This window comes from Lissotriton vulgaris, chromosome 2_1 (assembly GCF_964263255.1).
Source record: "Lissotriton vulgaris chromosome 2_1, aLisVul1.2, whole genome shotgun sequence".
NCBI lineage: Eukaryota > Metazoa > Chordata > Amphibia > Caudata > Salamandridae > Lissotriton > Lissotriton vulgaris.
Window position 1 is genome coordinate 1,987,019,104 of NC_141687.1, and position 25,593 is coordinate 1,987,044,696.

A 25,593-nucleotide genomic window follows, 5' to 3' on the forward strand; every position below is an offset into this window, starting at 1 on the left:
TGACAGGTTTTACCCTTAGCAGCCCAGCCTAAAGTCAACATTTCTGAAGTCAAAAAATGCTAGCCTGGTGAATAATTTCCAGTATGGGAGATTACAAATGCTGGAAAAATGTTAATTAAAATGCATAACAGTATTTTAACAAAAGAACCCTTTAGCTAAAATGCTTGCCTATTATAAATGTCGTCTGATATAACAATTTAACCTAAAAGCCCCAAACCAATCATGACTGAAAAATCTGTGCAAAAATCTCCGATAAAAAATATCATAAAACAAGTCTACTGCAAATATAAAGAACACAGAATGATGTGTTCAAAAAACAAAACAACTCGTCACTGCAGCAAAGATGGACAGGCCAATTATCCAGAGATCCAAGAGTTGATTTCCACTGGCTGTTACCAGGTGTGGGCGAGTGAGAAGGGCTCGCTATAGGTACACCTGTGGTACTTCTGCTGAGTAGCCATGCATCTGCTGAGTATCCATGCAGCATCTACCCTTAAGTGGATAATCGCCAACAAGCACCTGACCCAGAAAGCAATAAATGGACGTCAATTAGCAGTACTAATTGCACATTGTGGGCCCGAACAGGAAATTAGCAGAAAAGCCTCACCAGCAAACCATGTTGAGGAGCAGCTTTGCCTGCCACTGAAGCCATCCAGAAGGATAGTGTTAGCCTAGGAGTTATGACCCTATCATGCAGTCCTCTAAGATTCACATAGAATGAAAAAAAGTATTACAATTTTTTGGTGCACCACTGAACACAGATGCGACTTGGAAGAAAGTAACAAAGTGGCTGAAATACAATAAAATAGCAGAAAACATAGTTCAACAAAGCAAGCATACCATGTTTGAAATGGTGCTTGTAGTTGTCGGGTTTAGGGTCTTTCTTACCAGTCTTGAGGCGTTGGGATGATTCCCGGCTGCGGTTTTTGTAATTCCTGGTTTGTCTGAGATAGGGGCGAACCCTTCCGGTAGCTACAGTGCTGCCGACAATGAAAGTCTAAGCAGCCAGTGCCCTCCAGAAGGAATCCCAAAAGGAAAACCTTGGACGGGAAAAACCTCAGATGATGATTAGACCCCAGTAATGTAGAAGACAAGGGGCCAAAATACACTGGAAGACCAGGAGCAAAAGAGGAACCAGGAGAAAACTGGAGGTCAAACTGGAGCAGAAGGCGCAAGGGAAAAAAGGAGCGCCAACAGAAGGAAGGGAACACCAAAATAGGAGCCAAGGACCCAACAAGGAGTGTTGCAATGCAAGGACGGAAAGGTTCTGATTCCTTATATGCAGAAACATTGTAAGTGACATACAGTAACAGGAAGTAACATCACAGGAAGGAGAGATGTCTCCATCTTGAATGGAGAAAGGAGTGAAGTGCAAGTATAGGAAGATCGCTGTGTTAGGAAGGTAAATAACCTTCCCCCATTGCCTTCTGAGAGCAAGATGGAGAAGATGAGTAAGCAACAATAAGCCCCCCAAGGAAGGGAACCACGAGATGCCATCACCAGGTAAGTGTAGTGCCCCAAGGTGGTACATGAGGTCGGAGTCCCAGTCTGGGAACTGTGGTACTCAAAAGGTGCCTCATGATATGGATGGGCCGCTGCACAAGTACGTGGCGTGCTCGACAGAGAAAACCATCAGACACCGCTGGTGTTATCTGCGACGCCGCCAAAACAGCAACAGTGGGTTGCCGTGCCACACCCCCGACGAGGATGAAGGGGCGCCTCAGGCTGCACCGCGGCCAGCGAGAAGAAAACGGGCAGCGCCGCAGGTCGCGATTCGGCCTGCGGTGTAACAGTAGTCTTATCAGGCCAGTTAACAGCTATGCAGCATCAGCTGTTAAATGCTGACTAACTGAGACCTAACAAGACCCCCGATATTAACAACTAGACCACAACCAATTTTGTTCACAGAACATGACAGTCCTAGTAAGGGAAAACAGAATGAACCCAGTTCTTCCAAATAGCACCTGGAGAAGAAAACTGTTTGTTCAGTTGTTCCAACCCCAAAGCCCAGCCCTAAGAAATGCACAAATGTTTTTTTAAAAATCAGTTAAGAAGACACACCATTATGACTTTGTTTTATTACATCTAAGAAAGTGAAGGTCTTCTTTAAAATGATAGTAGTTGTGTGGAAATGTTCATGTAAACACAAACAAACATTTACAAAATCATAGAGCTGTGTTATGAGCACTTTGGAATGATGGTGTAGGATAATATTGTATGTGATTCCCAGTCCTGAGTGCTAACATGGAATGTGAAGCTTATAGCATTAAAAGGCTAGAAAAGGCAAGATTTTCTTTTGACAGAGATTACAAATTGAGAGAATAAAACACCTTTTTTTTGTTTGCTAGGTGGTGCGAAAGGTGAAGAATTTTTAAGCCCTGGTGAAAGTGGCGATAATGGAGCTGAACGCCCTGAATTGGAGCACAGCCGTGGGCCTTTACCTCAGACTAAAACCCTCTTCATTGGATATGCATTTCTGCTTACAGCTGCTTCAGTTAGGGATAAATTGACCAATCGGCAGAAGTCACAAGACTGTCTCACTGGGAGCAGTGAGGAAGAGGAGGGTGAGTTACCTATATCTCTGTGTTAATTTATTTTGATTGAACACCGATGTTAACATGAACAGTGTTTCAACAAATTGTATGTCTCAAAGGTTTACTATAGGAAGGGGCTATTATCAACACAAGGTCCTTTCTTTTAGTCTCATATCTACACCGCAGACTTTTTCTAAATGCATTATCATGTGTTCCGTACATGGCCCGTGGCAGCCTTACTGTGCACAACACAGGCTGCATTAGCTTTTGCACATGTTACTATACATGATTGCTTTTGTGCCACATTGTATTTTCACACCGAACCTGCTGTTGTTTTCTCATTCAGTTCTTTCCTTGGATTTAGCCTAAACACGCAAGACAAGGTTAGACAACAATGTCCCTTGTTTTGTTCTGGTAAGGCACTCACACCTAGATATAACACAGAAATGCAGCTATTTAAGAACATGTAAACCTTGTCATATAGTTATGGACTTCATTGTGACAGACCGAGAAAGAGATTTCTGAGAGAAGACCACAGCTGTATCTGAGATGTAGAACGCTCATCTTTGTAGGCAAAGGTTTGGGGTCCGCAACTAATCCCAGAGATCTTTGCTGTATGATCAGTTTTCCTCTGTAGAAAGGGACGGGGGTTAGGCTAATCTGTCTTATAATGTGACAGGGCATTTTATAATATACTGATCCGAAAGAGACTGTTATAGATTCCTTACCTTAGAATTACCCCCAGGTGTCAGTCTGGATCCGGAGAATCTTTTCTCTCAGCAGTACCCCTGCACATAGGTGTCTTCAATTGACTCTGCTTTCGTCGCTGGCGTTGTGATCCCCAGGATGACGTTACGGTATCTACTCAGACGCTGCCCCTGTGCGCTGACGTCCGTTCTTTCTTTTCCCACTCCAGCCAGCACAGATCCGGAGAGAGCGGTACCCTTAGTCACTTTTTGACAAAAACCTTTACAACTTTTGTCGACATCTTTTTCGAGTCGTTTGCCTCCTGGTGTACGTAGGGATGTCCCATCGTCGGACCGGCTTCAAGCCTTGTGACTCCGGTCACAAGCTAATGTCTAAACACACAAGATGATGGATAGAATGTTGCACAATGGCTTGGACTCGTCTGCCTCTGGTGCTTGGAGTGCGACCATGACCCGAAGTTGTGCTCTGACTGTCGGGCCATGAACCCGAAGTCTTTTCAGGAGTGGTCCCGAAAGCTTCTGGAGGCCCGGCAGTCAGCTCCTTGCCGCTCTAAGTCCTGGTCAAGAGGAAGGTCGCTGGAGCGGTTGCGGAGCCACCACCATCATTCGTCATCCGGTAAGTCGAAGCACAAGAAGGCGAAGAAGCATCGTTGCTCTTTGCCTTCTTCCCATCCGTCGGCCGACTGGACGCGGGACACGAAGGGTCGTCATCTTCTAGCACTGCCCTCGAAGCCTGCTGGGATGACTCTGAGCTTCTCTCCCTTCCTGGGAGCGGGAGCGTCCCCTGTTCAGCTTTGTGCATTTTACAAAGCCCTCCATTCCATCTTTGGAGAAGCACGACTCTGGTGCGCCTTCTGGCCCCGCAGACTCGGCTGGGGGCTCTAGGCCTTCGATGCCGGCGGCTCCGTCCTCGGTGCTGCAGGGCCCCCAAGAATCCAGTCCTGGATCCGGATAGGTGTTGGTCGACCTCACGGTACCTTTCCCTCTGACGACGCCTCCGCCACCTCCGCGCCGGTTGCGTCCCCGGCCGGCATCGACCCTGGCCTTCCTCTTGACTTGGACACAGAGCCAGACCGGCATCGGACGACGCTGGTACCGGCGCAGGAGGGTACTTGTGTACCGCTGTTCTTCCTTAGCATTCCTTATCATCCGGAGTGGAGACCAGAGGAGGGTGAGGAAGACTGGGACAGGTCTGTTGACCCTTGGACAGACGGGCCTGAAGAGCTGGACTGGAGAGAGGAGTTGGGTCTTGCCAGAGAGTTGGGTGTTGCCAGTGGTCTGGACACTTCCCCAGACCTTGCTATGCTTTCCCCCCCTACCGTGGCTATGGAGGAGGGAGCTTCCTACGTTCTGGTGTTGCGTAGGGCGGCTGAGGCCTTGGGTCTTGAAATTCCTACGGTGGCGGTCAGGACTAACCTCCTGACTGAGGTGCTTCAGTCAGCAGCAGCCTCTCCAGAGCCCTTGCTGCCTTTCAATGAGGCCCTCACTGACGTCCCTTTGGGCTCCCAGCCCAGCACATGGGCTCCTGTGGCTAGGATGATCGCCCGACAGAGTGCTGGGAGAGAAAAAGTGGCTCTTTGGCCGAGGTCAGTGGCACAGTTTCTTGTAAAAGAATGGCTTTCATACTGCTTAAAGTATCAATTGTTCAGTGAAGGCCATAACACCGACTCCAGGTCTGTCTTGGTTTTTGGAAACAATACTTGCATACAGCAAGTGTCCCTGGCTGACACAGTTACTAGTCAGTTACTAGACAGGGTAAACCTGGCAACATGCCACAGCAGCTGTGATTGTTCAACATGCGGTAACTTCCATTAAAAAGCTGTCCAAAAATTGGATCAATCACCACAGCTGGTGACCCTTGCAGGTGGCAGGATAAATTGTTAGAGGAACCATCGCAGGCCCCGTGTAAATTAATACCCTGACAGGAGAGAGCCTCTTAGTTCGTTTTCACAATTTTTACCACTAAGAAACACTTCTTTTACGCCACTCCAACATCTGTGTGTGTTTGGGAATTCCCAGGATGTCTTGATGTATTCGTTACCCAACCTTTCATATGTGCCTGCTGGTATGTGTTTTAGGCAATGTTGAAAATGGAAAATTGTAACAGGCAGAGTGATTGTTCCATGTATAATCCATTCTGTGGCTGGTTTTTCAGCAACAGTTATTGGCAATCTTTCCTGTCTTTCAATGCTCTGCACCGTATAGTCTGCTCCCCTCTGTGCCAGTTTGATCTGTTTATCAGTGAGATTAAATACTGAAAACAGTGACGTAGTATTGATTAAATGTCAAGGCACATAGCCTGAACGAAGGTTTTGTAATGTCCAGCCTAATAGCATTATAGAACGTAATTGCGACTGACCATGTTGCAACATGACTAAGTCCTGTTCCATGATGTCTATGGCAGAGGATACTATGCTGTTCAAAGACTATATAGCCTGGACGACAGAGTCTTTAACCCATTGTCAACTAAATTAATACGGTCAATTTCTCATATTCTTTCTGCAGTCTCTGATTGCGTAATCTTCCATGCTTCATTACAAGCAGCATAGAAACCGGCATATATAAAACGTTTATGACGAGGTTTTCTTGGTCCTAGCAAGAATTCCCTAAGATCAGCGCCATCTTGAAGTAAAGATAAGTGTTGTTTAACATCCCAAAGTGTAGATCTTTGTAGCCATTCAAGGTATAGTTTCCCTACACTGTATGTTGTTACTTTTCCTGGATGCTTTCTCTGAACATATCTTGGATCTGGCCAAGTGAATGTTAACCCCCGTGTTTTATTCAGGAATCTATCTTGACAGTTGTTTGTGTTTGTGGGCCAGATTAACCATTTTTTCCAATCTGGATCTGTTCTGTTGTGATGCAAAATAGTATGTACGTCGACCTCCCCCTATCACTAACAGGTGTAGGTGTAGGTATGGACGGATTGTTTAGGACTTTTATCTTGGCTAAACCAAGACAAGATGTCTGTTGGACAGTGTCATTCAAAAACAAAATTTGCTCTAGGATGATGCAGGCTCTAAATAAAGCTTCAATCGCCTGCACTTGCCAATCTTTTGTGCCACAGACAGTTTTTGTCTCAATGTTGTCTTTCCAAAAGTCGAAACCTAGTGAAGACAGCTGAGCATAAAAGGCTGCAGAATAAATTTGCTTAGTATTCGCTAACATTCTTTTCATTCATTTTTAAAGTAAAATGATTCTGGATTGGATACATTGAAGCCGGAAAAGTATGGACATTTTCCATTATATTTTTTTGAGCTACCCTTTGGTGGCTTAGGACAATGTTCCCATTGGTTATACATTAATACATTTCTAGGGTTTGCAGATTTGTGCAAGAAATGATGAACATAGTGATTATAACAATACATTTGTTCATAATCTGATGAACCTTCTACGTATTCATGATTTGTAAATACAGCAGACATTTCTAAGTCAGACATCATATTATTAACAGTCTCAAAGTCCCAATCATCAGAAAAGGTACTAGATGAAACAAAGTCATTCAAGGAAATCTTGAACTGGTGTTGAATCTTCAACAGCTCCGATGGGCTAAAAATGTCATAATAAGTTCTGTCCCAAGCTATACCCTCTGGTATAGGAACGGCTGTGATGTTCACTGATAACAAGTCTCTTTGTTCACAATGAGATGATTTGTGTAGCTTGAGTAGAAAGTTGATGTTCTTACTTGCTGTGTCCTTTTTAACATATCTTCCATTTATCAGCATTCCCAAAGTTATTACCAGAGTCAACCAAAGTAGAAGAAAAAGCACACCCAACACAATCCAAAATCCATGACGAAACTAGATAAGTCTTTTCCAGGTGATGAAAAAGTTCTGTTGCTTGTTCTTTCAAAGTTCTTTTTACTGGCATTGTTTCAGATTCGCTGGGATCCTCGGAAAACGTATCAAAGTTAATGAAATAGCCAGAGGTAGTTCTGTCAATTGTAGGGATAGCATCAGGATTAGTTGAAATCGCTGAACCACTTGATCACGTGTTACATTTGTGTAGTCTGATGCTACTTCGTTGTAGACAGGTGTTTCTTGACAAACTGTTATTTGGGTTTCAAGAGGTACAAGTTCCATAGCTTTGTTGCTTAGTCCTGCATTTCGCACTGCAGATTCTTCAAAGTGATGAGTCTCTCAGTAGCCAGATTAGGGCGTCTGCTACATTGGCTGAGTCCACTTGGCCTACTGCTTATGATTGGCCACATGATGTGGTTTGAGCAGGTCGATGGACATAAACCTGTTCTCCTTTTTACCAGCAAGGGGTGGCAGTAATACTGTTCTTGATCCGTGGATTGCTAGGACAGGTACTGGTTTGTCTGTAAGAAGACCCAAATTCCTTCTTGTCCGCAATCTTTTCTCTGACTAGATCCCCAATCTTTAGGACCCAGACAGGCCTTGCAGGGACGATCAGTTTCTTTTCAGAGGTGGTTGGCTTCAGGAACATGTTGCTGTGTTTCGTTCTTAGTTCATTTAAGTCCTGTAAAACAGCCAAATGGTCTTTGATATCAAAGGGTTTTTGGTCTACCACTGAAGTCTGACAATGGAGGTCCGACTCTATCATTCTGGTCCCAAAAAGGACTTCATATGGAGTGAAACCCCCTAGAGAACTTCTTGGCAGATTGTTAACACTACGTTGGACACTTATTAGATGTTTGACCCCCCCCCGTCACCCGAGCCTAATACCCTAGCTGTTATAGATTGCTTTATGTCCTGTTTTTTTCTCTCCACTATTGTTATTGTTATTTGCGATTTTTATAGCGCTAAATCACCGCCAGGTCTCTCAGCGCCTGAACAGAGGTAGACGGCTCACTGCATGGATGGGACACACAATCTAGAGGGATTAATCAATGTTTAAGGCTTCTTTAAAAAGGACAGTTTTAAGTAGTTTCCGGAAGTGAAGCAGGTTAGGTTCTCTGCGAAGGAGAACGGGTAAGCTATTCCAGAGCTGAGGGACAAGTACTGAAAAGGCTCTACCACCTTTTGAGGAGAGTTTATACCGAGGGCAAGACAGGAACTGTGCTTCTGAAGTTCGCAAGGAGCGTCCAGGGGTATAAACCTCCAAGCGTTCTTTTATATAGACCGGGGCTAGACCATATATAGCTTTATGAGCTATGCAGAGGCTCTTAAATTCCACTCTTTGTTTTATTGGTAGCCAGTGCAGCTTGCGTAACAGCGGGGTGGCATGGGTTTTCCTAGGCAGTCTGAGAATCAATCTAGCTGCGTCATTTAAGACTACCTGTAGTCTATTTACCAGATACTGGGGAAGGCCCAGGTAGAGAGCATTGCCATAATCTAACCATGAGATTATGATGGCTAACACAATCGTATGAAGCGTGGAGGTGGAAAGAAGGGGGACCAGTTTACGAAGTTGTCTGATTAGTCCTGTACAGGTGCCAACCACTGTTGAAATCTGGTTAGCCATCGACAGTTTATCGTCGATTTTTATACCCAGACTTTTTACGATTGAGCTAGGTCTAGGAGTGGGGCCTAGATCTTGGGGCCAGAATCTGTCGTTCTAGGCTGATTCAATTGTGGAGATAACCAGGACCTATTTACTGATGCTGTTACCAATGGTTGCAGGTAGACATTAAAAAGGAGTGGGGACAGGGCCGAGCCCTGAGGGACTCCACACTCAAGCGAACCTAACTCCGACAGTTCATCACCCAATTGAATCCTTTGGAACCTACCCAACAGAAAGGATTCAAGCCATCGGTTCGCCTGATCTTGACTGCCGAGAGCGGTCAGTCTGTCCAATAATAGCGCATGGCTGACAGTATCAAAGGCCCCTGATAGGTCTAATAACATCAGGGCACAGGGTCTTTTACTGTCAGCCATGGCTCTGAGCTCATCAAGCACTGAGAGCATCACCAACTCGGTGCTATGATGCCCTCGAAACCCAGCTTGGCAGTCCTGGGATGGCGGTCCTCTGGGAAGGATGACAGCGACTTCAGAACGTGTTGTTCTAGAACTTTGGCCATAAAGGGTAGCTGGGAGATCGGTCTATATTTTTTCAAGTTGGTTACATCAGCTCCTGGTTTCTTTAATAGAGGTTTTACTCTAGCCTCCTTGAGGCTCGGTGGTATGTAACCAGTCTCCAGTGAGGTATTTAATATGGAGATGATTTGTCCCTCTTGGCCTGGGAGCGCCATTCGAAAAATTCTAGGCGGGCATGGATCCGATGGACAACCTGTTTTCATCCTATTCATAATCAGCTTGAGGGAAGCTACGACTATATCTGGGAAACCTGAAAGTGTATGATCCTGCGGGGGAGTATTAGGGCAAGGTGCTAGGATATAGGTGGTAGAAGTATTATTAATGTCTTGAAGAAGACACCTGACTTTATCAAGGAAAAAGGATTGAAAGGTGTTACAATCAATTGTAGCTTCCGCTGATGGCCTATCTGTGTTTTTGCTAAGTTCTAGCAGGATTCTAAAAGTTTCTTTCTGTTTGTTTTCGGCTGTGTTTATTCTAGTTTAGTAATATTCCGCCTTAGTTGCTGTAATGCATTTTTTGTAGGAGCGGAGCTAAGCAATAATTTATAATTTTCTCGCTCTGCCAGATCATTCGTTTTGCGCCAGCGTCTTTCTGCCTGGCGCAGTTTTCTTTTAGATTCTCTTAGCCGGGGGTAAACCAGGAGGCACCTTTCGCCAAATCCTTGATTTTATAGTTTTGCTCCGGTGCTAGCTGGTCAATAGCAGCGCATAGATTATTGGTGAGGGCATCATACTCCTGGTCTAAGTTATTTTGTTTACAGGTCGGGGGTTGTAGGTAGAAAGAAGATCTCCAAGGTTTGCAGGAGTGATTTTTTTCCACTGACGCAGCTTTTTCCATATTTGTGGTGGTTTAGTTATGGCACCATCTATTGGGATGCAGCACCTGATTAGGGAGTGGTCTGACCACGTACAGGGTAGAATGTTTATGAGGCTGGCCCCCCCTTGGGTGGTCCAGACCAAATCCAGGGTATGACCTTTAGTGTGTGTGGCAGCATCAACTAATTGATGGAGGCCTAGTGAGGTCATCAAAGCCTCCAGATGTAAAGCTGCTGAGTCCTTGGGTTCCTTATCCCAGTGCAGATTAAAATCTCCCACTACTAATACTCTCTGATAACGAGTGCAGATATCAGAGATTATGGTCGTAAATAATTCATTATATTGCGGTGGTGTTTTTGGAGGGCGATATACAGTCAGTAAGGTGAGGCATGAGTTGTTAATGGTGATTTTTACCCCCAGCAAGTCAGCCGAGGACATTCTCTGCCATTATTTTAGTGATAGTAAATTCTTTTTTTAAAAAAATAGCCACGCCTCTCCCTCTGGTGTTATCACTGCGATTATGCCACATCACATCGTAAGTATTAGGGAGGGAAGCGATGATATCTGGTGCTGAGGATTCGCCTAGCCAAGTTTCCGTGATTGCCAGAATGTCGATGTCCTCATCCTGGAGCAGGGAGAAAATTTCCAAATGATGTTTTTGTAGGGATCGTGTATTTAGGATAGTAATTTTTAGCTCGACCAGGTGTTTAACCGCCGAGCTGTTGTTGCGTGTAGAGGATTTATGAAGGGGCGGATAGAGGCAGTTACCTATTGTACATTGTTGTATATTTGCTCCTTTTATTTTATCTAAAATAGACTTACTGATGGGGTATTCCGTCAACTTAAGAGACAGTAGTTCTTCGGTTGTGTACTTCAGACATTGGCCAGGGGGTCTGGCCCCAGGGCCCGGTCGTGCGCAGACGGGCTTGCCTTTGGCGCGCCTGCTGCGCGTGCCCGCTGCATGTTGTCAGCTGCATCAGATTTAAGGAGAGCAAGGTAGGAGCGCTAGACCGCTCACCTCCTCCGACCGGAAGTGCTAGAAACTCCCGGAAGTGTCGCAGCCAATGGGCTCCCTTCACATCAATCGAGCAATACTCAGCTCGCGGTGGAACGGGGAGTCCAGCGGCGCTGACACAGCAAATAAGGTAGGGGTAACAGTTTAAAAAGCACACACAGCTATTAAATCAGCTAACAAGTGAGGCAAAAGATTAATAGAATAAAGAGTCACCGCAGCAGTGAGCAGCCGAATTTCCCTCAGGATGGAATGGACTAAAGTACCGCAATGCAACGCCCAATTTGGCCATGGCCTCCTGGTAAGCGTTAGAGCTAAAAGCCGGGCCCTCGTCAGAATGTAGCGTTCCGACTGCGTATGTACCGATAAAGACTCTCAAATCTCTTTTAACAGTTCGAGCATCAGCCGAGCACTGATGCCACATGAACACGAATCCACTGCAACCATGATATATTTATAGTTACCATCCCTTTGTAAGGGACTGCAGTGGTCCAGGTAAACGGAAGCTAATGGCTTATCTGAAATATTTAAAAAGAGAGACAGGGGCGTCCCCACGAGAAGACAGTCTAGGACTGTGTTTCACACCTAGTACATGGACTCTAGGGTGAATATTCTATTATCAAAGAAACATATGTATAGAGCATGCCAATAATACGGCGGGAAAGGTAAAGTTACAGGAATTTTTACTCGATTACTATCCGTGTATGTTGAAAAAAACTATATGTATTCACTTTTCTATTTTCTTATATCCCTAAAGATGCCAAGTCTTATAGGAGAAAGCCTGTTGCCTCACCGTATGATCAATTATTACACCCACATTAAGATCGACAGTTTTTTATGATTAACACAATGAACACACGAGTTAATGTTTAAACAGGATATACAAAAAACAATGTTAAAAAAAGTTTACCACACCATGAGTTACTCTGTTACACATTTATTATACATACAAATTTTAAAATGTCATCATTACAAAGTATACAATTGTTTAAGAGAACAATGCTAGTACATTTGCATAAAAAACATTTAAAAACAAAGAATCACAGGTCGACGCGGCGTTTCGGTTTCTTGAATGTCTACCTTCTTCAGGACAGATTCTACGTAAATTTAAAAAAGATTTAAAAAACACAGAGTAACTCTAAGTTGCATTGGTGCAGACCATTAATTGTTCACAGTTATGAATAATCACAAATGTGGTAACTAAAGCTTCATTTTTAGGCATCGCTAGTACAAAAGGCGTCATTTTTTAGCACAAACTTTTCAGTTCCATATTGCTGGTGATATTTTCACACAATTAGATCTCAAGGGCACATGCTTGTTTTTTAAAAAAACATTAATTTAGGAAACATATTGACCATTTCCTCTCTATTCATACACTTTGTACAAAACTAGTGGTGTTTACCTTTCCCTTGGACTGTATAGTCCAATGCTTATGAAACCCCATTGGAGAAATCCTATCAATAAAATAGGGATAGTCATGAATTAATTGCATACCTTAAAACAAGTGGAGTGAAATTCCCCACCAGTCATTATTTTCTGTTCAGAAACTTGTTGTCATCTGGTTTTTGGGCTTATTGTCGGATTCTGTATTGGTATATTATCACTGGATAAAATAAATGTAAGGATAGGGCATTAATAATTTTATTTCTTCATGATATATATATATATGTCGCACTAGGCGCTTTTATAGACTAGACAGGAGGTAGAAATAAATCCATCCCTCCAAAGACAATGTTTAGATCTTATTATATACCTTGTATTTGCACTTTGTACGCTTGGTCTTGGACTACCAGGAGGAGCCACCGTATTTTCCGTTATGGGTTTCTTCAATGACCCTGGGAAATATTTAATTGTTTAATTATATCGTTTTTTTCTCTCATATTCCCTCAAGTACAATTTATGGGTTCTGGACTCTACTTATTTAGCAATATCTATATTATCACTCACCATTAATAAAATGCTGCTTATCGCAGTTCCTTGGGTGTTCTGATTTCAGGGCACCTCGTTGTAGATACACGAATTCGTGCTGCATTAAGTGATAGAACAAATATATTCTGTGTTAGACTGAACTGTGGCAGATTTTTCTTAGTTCTTGCAGTCTTTAAATATATTATTACAAGAACTGTCAGATTGTTTATCTTAAAATATAAAATATAAAGTGCTTTTTAGGTGTTACCGCTAGAGTAAATATATTCTGTGTTAGACTGAACTGTGGCAGATTTTTCTTAGTTCTTGCAGTCTTTAAATATATTATTACAAGAACTGTCAGATTGTTTATATTAAAATATAAAATATAAAGTGCTTTTTAGGTGTTACCGCTAGAGTGTTATTAGGCTTTAAAGGATTTCAATAGTGCCCTCTCTGTTGGTAGTCTTTACCTTTTAATCTGCAATCGGCCTCCCTGCTCCTGGGTCCTGGTAGTCTTCCACAGCGTCCCTTCGCCGGTCTGCTACGATCCGTCATGAGAACTGAATGCTTGTTCTTCACGCGGTATTTTTATAATAGACACGCATCTATTGGGTTGTTTTACCCCCGTTTTTGATTGGTTCTTTATGGGCCAATCCGAGTCAGGTTACCATGGTAACCGAACGCTTTCCGCCGAGATGCGGAACTGGTGCCTGATTCGCATTTCTCCTTATTTTGACCTCCTCTGATTGGACGAGAGGTTGCTAGGTGACCTAACGCGTTTATCGTCCCCTCCATGCATTTATATGCGGTTTGTTTACATGAGGAAAGCTTTATATTCTTCCATTTGCTTCAATAACTCCGTATGGGCTTCGTTTATAGGCTTACGAAGCCCATTTGTACGCGGTTTATTTAAATGAGGGAAGCTTTAGGATATTCTTCCATTTTACTTAAATAACTCCGTATGGGCCTCGTTGTAGGCTTACGCAAGGGAAGCTTAAGGATGTGCCACCCATTTGCTTGAATCACTCCGTGTGGGCTTCGTGATTCTTACTCTTTAAATCAGAGGACATGTTGTTAAGCAGTATGACGCTTAGCTGTTTGGAGCAGCAATCATGTTATTCAAACTATTAGGCAATTTTTTGGGAAAGTGTGTTACTATTAGGAAGGATATTTGTTTCTTAAACCCTAATTACTACTATACGACTTTGTGATGGTACTACTATTTAGTCCCTTGAAACATTTTTTTGACCCTTTATTAATATGTAATTCTCACATGATAAAATAGGTACGGTTTTACTCGCCCTCTGGCGATAGATGGTAGATTCCGGGGTACGCAAGTTAGATGGTAGATTGCCGGAGTACACAAGTTTTGTTCAGATCTTGTGTATATTGTGTATATTTACCTTATTATTCCTTTTATCCTTGAATAATTTTCTCCCAATCCTCCTTAGAGTTTAAGCCACACCTGACACTGTTCAGGGTTGACATAAAAAATTGTTCCCTTCTTTTTCTCTTATTATTCTGATTACCACCTCTGATGTTCTCACTAATTTTTTCTAAACCACACCATTTTAAGTCCTCAACTTTGTGGCCAGCTTCCCTCCAGTGTTCAGTGAGAGGTGCTCCAGTTTTATTCGTTCTGATGGCTGAGCGATGTTCATTAAGACGCAGCCTGAGTTCCCTAGACGTTTCACCTACATATGGTTTATTGCAGGGGCATTGGATGAGGTAAATTGCGTTTGTGGTTCTGCAATTAATGAAGCTCCTAATGTTAATTGTTTTATCATTCACTGTGATAGATCCACCTTTAATAATATTGGTACAGTTGACACAACCCGCACATGGGTGGGTTCCTGTCGGTAACGGTTTGCCATCTATGGTAGTTTGCAGATTCTTGTGGGGCTCCTTGTATGTATGTACAAGGGAGTTTCTAATGGTTCTGTTTCTCCTATATGAGAACATGGGTTTTGGGATGGGCTCCTGTGCTCTGTCTGAAATAAGGTGCCAATGTCTATTTATGATGTTTTTAACCTTGTAACTTACTTGGGAAAAGTTGGTCACGAACATAATTGGCTGTTCTTTGTGTTGGTTATTATGTTCGGTATTAAACAGGTTTTCTCTATTGAAGTATTTTGCTCTTTTAAAAGCATGTCGAACCATTCTCTTTGGATAACCCTTTCCAAGAATTTTTCTTTCAAACCCTTGGCATGGGTTTCGTAGTCTGCCATTGAGGTACAGTTCCTTCTTACACGAAGGAACTGGCCAAAAGGAATATTATTTTTCTGTGACGGTGGGTGGTTGCTTTCGTAATGCAGCATACTATTCCTATCGGATGGTTTGGTATATAGTTCCACTATTAGTTGCCCCTCTCGATGTCTAATCATGATGTCCAAAAATTCTACCTGGCTCCTGCTAGTATGGGATGTAAACTTTAAATTCGCATCTCCCAGGTTCAACCATATCAGAAATTCGTTTAGGGTATCCATTTCACCTGTCCATATAAAGAAGATGTCATCAATATAACGGCCCCACTCTGAGATATTTTCGTAGAATGGGGCAGCTATATTGTAGACATGTTTCTCCTCAAATTTTGAAACATAAAGACATGCCATCTGAAATATTAACAGGGGCGTCTGCGGAGGACGTTTCACAGTAGAGACTTTAATCGTTTGGCAGATTTCACATTCCTAAACATAGTTTCTGGTCTGTTTCCTCATGCACTTCCACCAGTATCTGTTTTAATAACGACACTGTGGCGGAAACACCTTCATGTGCAGAGGCAAGCCCTTCATGTGCTGCTAAGATTAGTCCTAATCTATGTTCCATGTTTGGGATTACTCTATCCCCCACTCCAGGGATTCGAGCAAGCGGAACATTATTCGCATCAGTTATGTATGAGTATTTGATTGGAAAGCCTTTTGGTAATATTTTGCCACCGTCTTTGCTTGTGGCATTGACAGCTTGCATTATTTTGCCGTCTATTTTCGTTTTTGAACGAGTGATTGCAGCTACGAAAGCCGTTTGCATAGCTGCCTTCGTGGCTTCATCAGCCAATGAATACCCTGCAATGTGAACGCCATCACGTTGATGACTCAGTGCATTTATCACGTGAGTGTTTTGTAGTCCTTGTCGTAACCAAACTACTTGTTCCCAAAGCAACTTATGCTTGATTGTGCCACCTTTTGTATCTTTGAAGCCGTTTTAAATCCAGTTCTGCAAGTATTCATTGTAAGATTGAACACAATAATTCAAATCGCACACAATGAGTGTGGGGAATTCGCGGTCCGTATTTTCAAGCACCATTTTGAATGCTTGTAGTTCAGCTCGCTGAGCTGTACAATCTCCTAGAGATTGAGTTTTAGTGACCATTGGTCGGAATTTGCCATCTCGCCAACTACCTTGAACGATCGCGCATGCAGCACTATAAGCTTGTTTACCCCTCGTAGTGGGCTGTGCTGATCCGTCAGTATAATTATACATTCATACTGCTCTAGAGGCAGAATTTCAGTAGGCAGAGGACATTCCTGTTCGTATTGTCGAAATTCTTGTGTTTTCAAATATGGATCAAAAACGTATTCAACGTCTGTTGCAGCAAGAGAATTAGCCCATTCTATCCATCATGGATGTAAAGCTTTAGCATTTGAAATGCTTGCTTTCGTCACTGCCTCTAAGGCAGGTACAGGTGTAACGACTATAATGCGCTTACCCTGTGCGAGGGCTCTCATTTCCTACTGCAGTTTGAACCGCTGTCAGAATGTATTTTTTGTAGAAGTGAATTTCATTTCTGCTTGTGTATACAAATGTGATTTGTATGCTATTGCTACTTTTTCACCTTTGTTAAAAGTTAAGTATGTGAATCCGCATCGTCCTGGAAGGATTCGGATCTCTAAGTTGCGTACATTTACGCGAGTTTGTAAATGTTTTGTAGCTAACATGTCTGTTTGCAATGAAAGCAAAATTTCTGTGTATTTTTGTGTCCAAGTAACTGTTTTAAAATCAAGTATGATTAATTCGTAGAGAGGTTTAACCCTTTCTGCGTAATTTAGAATGTATGTTCTTCCGAAATTTAGGAAACCTAAAATCAACTGTACGTTTTTCATCGTTTTTAGAGGTTGGAGCAGCGCACACTTATCTAAAAAGTTGGCTGCCAGGCTTTTGCCTTCACTTGATAACTCGTATCTCAGGAAAAGGACGTTGAGGTGGGCTATTCTTGATTTCTTAAAATCGAATTTATATCCTCCAGAGGCGAAGCCCAATATCACCCTGTTCAAGTGCCTGTCCAAGTCATCGTCTGTTAGATAGATGTCATCCACATATGATAAAGCTTCATCATCATATGTTTGTAGTAACTCTCTTACTCTCGCTGAAAATAACCCCAGACTATTCTTGAATACCTGAGGGAGACGACAGAATAGACGCTGTGTCCACATAATGGAGAAAGCAGTCAAATACCTACTTTCTGGTGCAATGTTTTGACAGAAGAAACAATTAGAAATATCTAAAGTGGCTTTATATTTTTTACGCACAATGTTATTCATTAATGCTGCACTGTGCATTTTGTACTGCAAAAGTTTTGCAACAAGAGTTTAAATGTCTGTAATCCAATACTAGACCGTATGTATTGTCTGGTTTGGAGAAAGGAAACAAAGGATTTTTCATTGGCGAGGTGCATGTTTCAATCACCCCTTGGTATTCAAGTTGATCCAATATCTCCCTGACCTATTTTTTTAGCTTCTTGCTTAACTGGATACTGCCTTTGTGCAGTTGGTTGAGTTTTCAACTGGATTTTATGGTGAGGAGAATCCTCATCCCATCCTACATGATTTTTGTATAATGCAGGAGCCTGGGCAACTGCCCATTTCCTGGCATAAGTATATTTCAAATTAATTGGAATGTGGTTGGAGAAGGCTGGCATAATGATGTCTTCTCCGTGTGGGCACTCCCTGACAAATTCTGGTGGCCAGTCTTGTTCAGTGAGAAGAATGTCATAACCCTTAGAAAGCCGCTCCCAAAAGAGTGCTCACTTTTCTTGGTATGTCCCCCTCCATTCGGTGTGTTATTTCATATAATTTATGTGGACAACTAACCCTGGTATCTGCAGTTTCAACTTTAATGAATTCATTCAAGTCTCCAGATGATCCTTCAAGTTCTTGCGAGCTATGGTGACTTATGCTGCGCTGTCCAACATTGTCTGTGCCCATTCCCCGTTCTTGAGTTGTGTCCTCAAGATCCTCGGCATGTCTGATTTTTAGACCTGCTATCTTCTTTTTGGTGAATTGAGGTTTTTTGTTTTTCTGAACGTGTTGATTGTCTTTGGACTTCACGCGTTCTTCCTTGTTTTATGACCGTCCTCTTCTTTCGGATTTCTATGACGAAGTCTGAAAGGTACAAGAGGAACTTGTATCAGTATCTTGATATCTATCAGGTTTTCTTAAATTATCCCTATTCCTGAGGTTGTACCTCCTTTCAGAGGGCTCCTTTTGAGGAGACCTACCTCTGGATTGAGAACGCTTCTCTTTAGAAGTTTGTTTGCTATTTTCCCACTTCTTTTTAGGAGGAGCAAGAGTGTTTTCAGTAAAGACCTTTTCAAGACTTTCTGACAGTTGGGGTATAACTGGTTTTTCACCCAAGCTGTCTCTGCTTAATTCTTCATAGGATTTTTCAATTATTCTGGCCAGTTCTTGTGGTTGCCCAGTTACATCAAATTCCCTTAACTTTTGGCGGATCGCCACGGATTCTGCTTCACCTTTAATATTAGCTAATATTATTGTTGAGACCTTTTTGAAATCTTTCAGTAATTGCATACCTAGATTTAAAGCGGGCTCTGCCCCGTATTCATTTTGAATCTGCTTCAGGACATCTGGTATTACCGCCATAGACGGAACACCATGTGTTTTAGTGTAAATTGCAGCAAAGACTATACCCCAAGTGTCGCAGTCCTCCAGATGTGGTGCGATCCCCATTGGTAAACAGATTGTTAAAATTCTGTGTTTCTCATGCGGGACCGAATGTAGAGTCTGTGGTGTGATTTTATTTGTGTTCCCCTGGTATCGGGGATTTGGTGGAATCATTATTGCTGGTTGGACTGTAAGTGTCCGCATGACAAATTGAACCAATTGTCTATAGATTTTGATTAGCTCCCTGAGTTGAGCTCATAGTTCCACATCCTACATCTCATTAATTTCAGGATGTGGTGTATAGCTGGCTAATACAGGCCATGTTGCTCCTGGTCTACCTAGTGGACCAAGCCTGGTAATGTGATTTATATGTTTTAGGGCGCTTTTAAACCACAGCGCAACATCCTGGTAAGTTAGTGGAATTTCAATATCCTCGAAAGGAATGTATTCCGCTGGTGGTACATCTTCTTTGTAGAAGTGAAACACATGTGTTGTTGGATCTGCTTCAGGGAAGATTATCCATGAGTAGAATACCTCTGTCTGGTGATATTCATGTGCCACTGTCAGAAAAACTACCCTACCACCTCTCGACGTTGGTCCATTTTTTATAAGTTTTATAGTGATGGCTTTCTTTAAATTTATAGAAATGCTTATAGCATCCTCGTCGGTTTCTTGAGAACCTGTAAAGTTCAAAGCTTGTACGGTGTCATCGCCTGTAGCTCCCCCGGCCTCTGTGTTGTTGCCGTTATTGGACATTGTTTAATGAAAGTTGCAGAGCAAGTTTCAAGGAAACAAACATAAGGTGCTGAATATTTTGGAACACTGTATCCTTCAACGTTGAATAAACCAAAAAGCTAATAAATAGGATTTTCGTCCTACTCAGCTATTATCCTTTTACCCACTCCAGACATCTATTGGAGTATTTAAGGAAAAAGGGGTCTTTGAGAAAAGCACGACTGAGTTACTTTAGTGTCTAGCGTTAAATTAGTGCCTTACCAAACATTGGGCGCCATGTAGTGTAGTTCCTATATTCCCAATAGGCTCTGCTCATTGGAATAATATATCCTATAGATTTGACATAGAACTTGGGTCAGTAAGTCTCTATTGAATATACTAAACTTAATTGTGAGTGCCAGCTAGCTCAGAGGTCACTAGAAACTTTCTTGAATTCACAAGAAGGGATTAGTTTCTGACAACCGCATAAACATGCCGAATTTGTTTCCCTATTACTGGAATAACTAACTTCAGAGTCGTGGAAACAATAGATAAGTATTTCACTCAGTCAATCGTACATGCTTTGTTTCTACAGAGTTTGCAGAGAAATAGTGAGATGGGCCTTTTCAATTAAAGGGTTTATTGAACAGTCTTCTTTCTCATGCAAGAGAGGTGAACTGCTACTATCTTTAGACATAATGCAAAGTATAATGCGTACAGCGAGAATAGTATTATGAAATAATACTGTTATAGCATTGTATGGTTTCTAAGCTATATAAAAATACATACATAAATACCACAGGCTAAAATACTCAACTGGTGCTTCTAAAATACACCTACTCCAAAGTAAGTATGGTCTGTTGCATAGGTTTAGTTTTGCCAAGAATCTACCAAAGTTTTCTCTAGGTTCTAATCAGCTCCATACCTTAGAACGAAGGAGGTCTGGTATCTCTGTTTCGGGACTCGATTTCCCAACACCCCGCAAGGGGAGTCAGAAACACTGGAGCTGTATTTCTCAGCAGAGGAGGGCAGCTTCCTGATCGGAGCGTCAGCTGTAGAGTCTGCTTAAGGAGGTCTGGTATCTGTTTCGAGACTCGATTTCCCAACACCCCGCAAGGGGAGTCGGAAACACTGGAACTGGATTTCTCAGCAGAGGAGGGCAGCTTCCTGATCGGAGCATCAGCTGTAGAGTCTGCTTCGGCACTCGCTGTAGCGAGCTGCGTCGGGCAAGTATGTCGTCAAACTGCTCCGAACCACAGTGTTTTGCCATAGCAAGTGAAGGTATATTTATACCTTGAAGATGTTTAGGAATGCCATGTTTGACGTAAAGTCGGGCATATGAACGTCATGAATGAACCTCTGGGGAATAGTTGTTAATTGTAAAACTAACAGTTCTTGGAGAAATCAGTATTCAAGCAAGGGGAAGTCCCTACCGGCTTAAGCTGGTTTTCCAAGAAAACGTTGTGACATTTGGTGAACGGATGGAAGCAGCCATGCCTGTATTATGGCTGCATGGGCTATGCCTAAATAAGGGCTTGATTTCTATGCCTATATAAGGGAAATGTGAAATGTACCTATATCAGGGCATGAATCGGAAAATCCATTCGGAATCTAAAACGAGATACAACAGTGGCACTATACTGCACTCTAGAGCACGATCGTTTGAATAAATATTTCAAACTTACTTCGTGCTTCTGTCATTTCTTAATTGTGAAGGAGTGCGAGTGGGTGAGTGAAAAGGTGTATCATGTTACCGCAATACCCGATTGTGTTGGAAGTGTTATGTTCTGGGGTGTCAGTTCACTTGTCTCTCTGGATATGGGTAGGAGGGTACGTTTCTACTAAGGTTCTATGCATAGCTCTGTTCCTGAGCAGAATCCCTGCAACAGAATGGCAGCTGTTGCAGCCCACCTAAGAAGAATGGCAATCCTTATCTATTCATATCTAGGCGATTGGCCCATAAAGGCATCTTTGTATCAGCAAGCAAGTCACCATTATCATCTGGCTTTTATTAATCTCAATCGGCTAGATCTGCTTGTGAAACAGTTACTCAAATGGTGGTGTCATTTGGTAATTCATTCCTTTGAGAATCCTTTCTATCAAAGCAAATGCAAGGAGATGATGGACCAAGAGCTGAACTTTTCAGACACTCACTCCCAGTCACTATTCGATCTGAGTCTAGTCCATCATCATTCTTTAACTAACTTCACCACCCCAGTTCAGATCCAGCCATATTCAAATCAGTCTTGACCCTGTTCCTCATAGGTACAGTCCAGCCTGCACTGGCAAGCCAGGTCTTCCCTTGACCAGAAAAAAGCATTGTGGGACCGGTTTACGGGTAACACCCCTCATCACCCAGGCTAGCTTGAATCAAGTGGAAAAGTGAGCAAAGGACCCACATCTGGGCATACCCTGTCAACTTAGTGCGAACAAAGCAAACACAAGGAGATGAAGGATGAAGTGCTAGAACTTCTCAGACACTCACTCCCTGTCCCTATTGGATCTGGGTTAAATCCATCATCGTTCTTTAACTCACTTCACCACCCCAGTTCAAACCCAGCCCTATGAAAATCAGTCTTGACCATTTTCCTTATGGGAACAGTCCAGCCAGAACTGCCAAACAAGGTCTTCCCTCGACTGGAAAAAGGCATCCTGGGACCGGTTTTGGGGTAACACCCCTAGTCAGCCAGTCTAGCTAATGTTTGCGTTAATTTTACATCAAGACATTCTAACTCGATCAATAGTGACAGATGCCTCCCTAACAATCTGGGGTGCTCAAATGGGCCCTCGTATTGAAGGCAGAGCCCTGCTTGCAACCATTGCTATGTTAGCATGGGCTTATTAGAAATGTAAACGCCATTTTACCTTTTTGCGGCTTTTGCACACTACACTGCATGTAACTGTTGTAAGTTAGACTGCTCTTCACATGAGAACAGCTTGTTTTCAACTTCCCTGGGCTTACATCGCGTCCTTAGTCTGTACAGTGAGTGCAGAAGCCTTCAAGGTTACCATAACAATGTTAGCTGTTATTCGGGCTGATCGGCCCACGCTCTAGACACAGCATGCACACAGCTGCAGCTAACTGAAATTCTAGCTCCTTTAATATCACACTGCATGCATGATTGGGTCACTTGGAGAAAATCCTTTTCCAGAGAGAGAGAGAGCTTTTGCTGATCCTGATGCGATTCACCTCTGCTGATCTTGGAGATATGGGGTTCCCCACTCAAGCCTAAGAGACCTTCTATTATTATTATAAAAACCTAGTTTATTGCAGGGGAGGGTGGTACACCAGGCACTATAGGACCGGTTTCCACTATCATTATATAATGATTTCTCCCTTTGTGTTTTATGGAATTGAAACACTACTGATCGTATTATTAGTAATCATATGGCTGCTTATGTTAGCAAAAATACTGCATCTTCGAGCACGTCGTTAAAATAAACATTTTAAACTTTTTCTTGTCTCTATTTACTCACATTGTGGACTGGTATGAGAATAAAAACGAAAGAGTGTTCTTAATTCCCACCATTCCTGAGAGTAACCTAAATCACATGTTCTGAGTTGTCTAATCATTGGTAACTTTGCTATTGGACGAAGAGCTAATGAGACGCTGATGCTAGTCGGTTAGGGGTTCTGGGTACTGTGGTGAGTTTTTGGGTACACCACAATTCACTGAGGTCCTGGGTCTCTGTGCACAGTTCTGTGTATGAGCAGAATCCCCGCAACATGGCGCACCTAACAATGTGGTCTTATATTTGAGACTCTCGAGTAGTGCTTATAACAGTCCACGACACCCTCACTACTGTTTCAGGTTGACGGTAGTGACGGATTAACCTACCTATATTTACATAGGTTTATTCAAGCTTGAAATTTTAAAAAGGTTCTTATTTCGAATCATAACCTATTAGTAATACTATTCTTTTACATTGTATTTTCTCTACTGTGTCCTCAGGGGTGACGTTGACATCGCCCCCCCATAGTCGGGTAGCCGTCCGCAATCATGTGGAGCCATTTGGCGTCCCCTTGGAAGGCATGGCCGTAATTTTTAGCTTTTCTCCTCATTGGTTACCTTCCCTGCAGTGAATGGGGATAGTATTACGTTTCATGTTTACACTCACACAGCCGTACCTAATGTATATACACCTCATAGGACACTGAAAATTTTGATCACAGCTTGGCAGCATCGAGTTTGGTTCAATGCCGCCCTTCTCCACATGGTAATGGCGATTCGGTTGGGTCCCTTGTCCATTCCTGGGGCTACTTGGCTGGTTTTTGTCGGGTTTACACTGCATCAACGTTATCTGACAGTCACTATAGCGGAGTTACGTATACTCTATGCCTTCCTTGTTGGAGTGCACCGGGCTTTAGTGCAATACGTTCCCACGACGTCCAGGTGGGGCCACCTGGCGCTTCGGCGCAACCAGCTGGACCGGCCGGGATGAAAATGAGTCCTGTCATGGTTAATTTGGTTATGGGCAAGCGTCCCCAATATGAAGACGATATGCCTTTTTGGCTTGCCGAGAAATTTGGCCAGCTGGAAGCAGTATTTCCTAATACGACTCCTGTTGCGAAACACAGCATTCTAACCATTAGTTTGCAGAAAGACTTAGTGCCGGAGGTAACAGATTGTGAGACCTGGGGTAAAATATTTGGGGCAGAATACACCAAGTGCTTCGGCACCCTGTCCATGGCTGTCCTGCCCTCCGTGATCAAGCGTGTTCACGATCAACACGGTCCGGAGGCGGCTGTTGAATTGGGACTCGTTGGAGTGTTTGAAGTAGTTTCCGATCTGGTCCTTGCTAATGTCAAGGGGGATGCGGGGAACTTTCAGGTGTCTAATACTTTACGCGATGTCCCCGATGCGTTAAACCCCAGCAGTTACCGTAAATCATTGCGGAGGCTTATAAGACCATTGGCCGCAATAGTTTGGGTGTTAAGCCTTTTGCTGAAGTAACAGCTCAACCGCAAACTCAGACGGCGAAGTCTAATGAAGATGATCGCCCGGATTTTCCTAACCAAAATTGGAAGAATAAAAAACAGGGGAAACAGGGGGCACGTCCTTCATCACCGATACCTGTGTCTACTGAGCGCATATATGATTTGCGCGACCTCGCTATTATAACGTCATCTGATCATTTTCAGGTTCCTGATCAACGTTCTCCTCGCTCTTTACAGGATACATCGGTCTCACAAACAGGTGGAGGAGACAGCGGCAGAGGCCAGGTTGCCCAACAAGGTTGTGAGCAGCTCCGCCAGACAGAAGGTAAAGGCAAGCAGGACAACTTTCAACGTTAACGCCCCCAGTTTAAGAAAGAGGGTTACCGCTTTAACAGCAAGGTATGCCACGGATAGTGAGAACACAGCTTCGGAATCTGGCATGGGCGCTGACGCTGCTCGACATGGCAGTGGAAATTACAGTAGTGCTGGAAGCCCTGCGTCCGTATCTGAAGGCGACTGCAACTGACACGTTCGTTGCTGTTGAGACAGCTGACACTAGAGTGGCTCCCCCTGACAGGCTATATGAGATAATCCTTTTAATAGAAGGTGACATACAACGTGAAATAGAAGGGATTTGTTAGGGAAAATCTAACCTCTACTTATGACATCTTGTTAGCGTGGGTAGACTGGCCCCACCTTTCGTTTTGGCCACTCCAGGAGGGGAGGAGGAAATCCTCCCTAGTTTCGCACACACTGTGCCGAAGGAGCAGGCCCTACATTTTGCTGAAGAGTAGGCTACGGTGCTTGCACCAGCGTTATACCATACTCAATGTAGATGGGACAAACTTTTGCCCAGACATGAGATTGCATTACGGTCTATGCCACAGCCTCAACCTCAATATCCCATGCGGTGTGAAGCGAAAGCTCTTGTTGCAGAAATCTTGAACAATTGTAATATCAAGGAGTGATTGAAACATGTGTGTCACCCATGAATAATCCTCTTTTTACTGTGACCAAACCTGATGGATCGTACCGCTTGGTGTTGGATTATCGGCACTTGAACTCTCA

At 43.2% G+C, this 25,593-nt stretch overlaps 1 protein-coding gene across 6 annotated transcripts in view; it reads left to right on the top strand.

Moving 5' to 3' along the window:
* TP53BP1 (tumor protein p53 binding protein 1) overlaps positions 1–25,593 on the top strand; it is a 1,075,988-nt gene that overhangs the window by 882,908 nt on the left and 167,487 nt on the right. For all 6 annotated transcript variants that reach the window (XM_086958203.1, XM_086958207.1, XM_086958208.1 and 3 more), the window contains one exon: positions 2,349–2,564. In XM_086958203.1, coding sequence (XP_086814329.1) covers positions 2,349–2,564 — 216 coding nt within the window. The remainder of the gene's footprint in view (positions 1–2,348; positions 2,565–25,593) is intronic.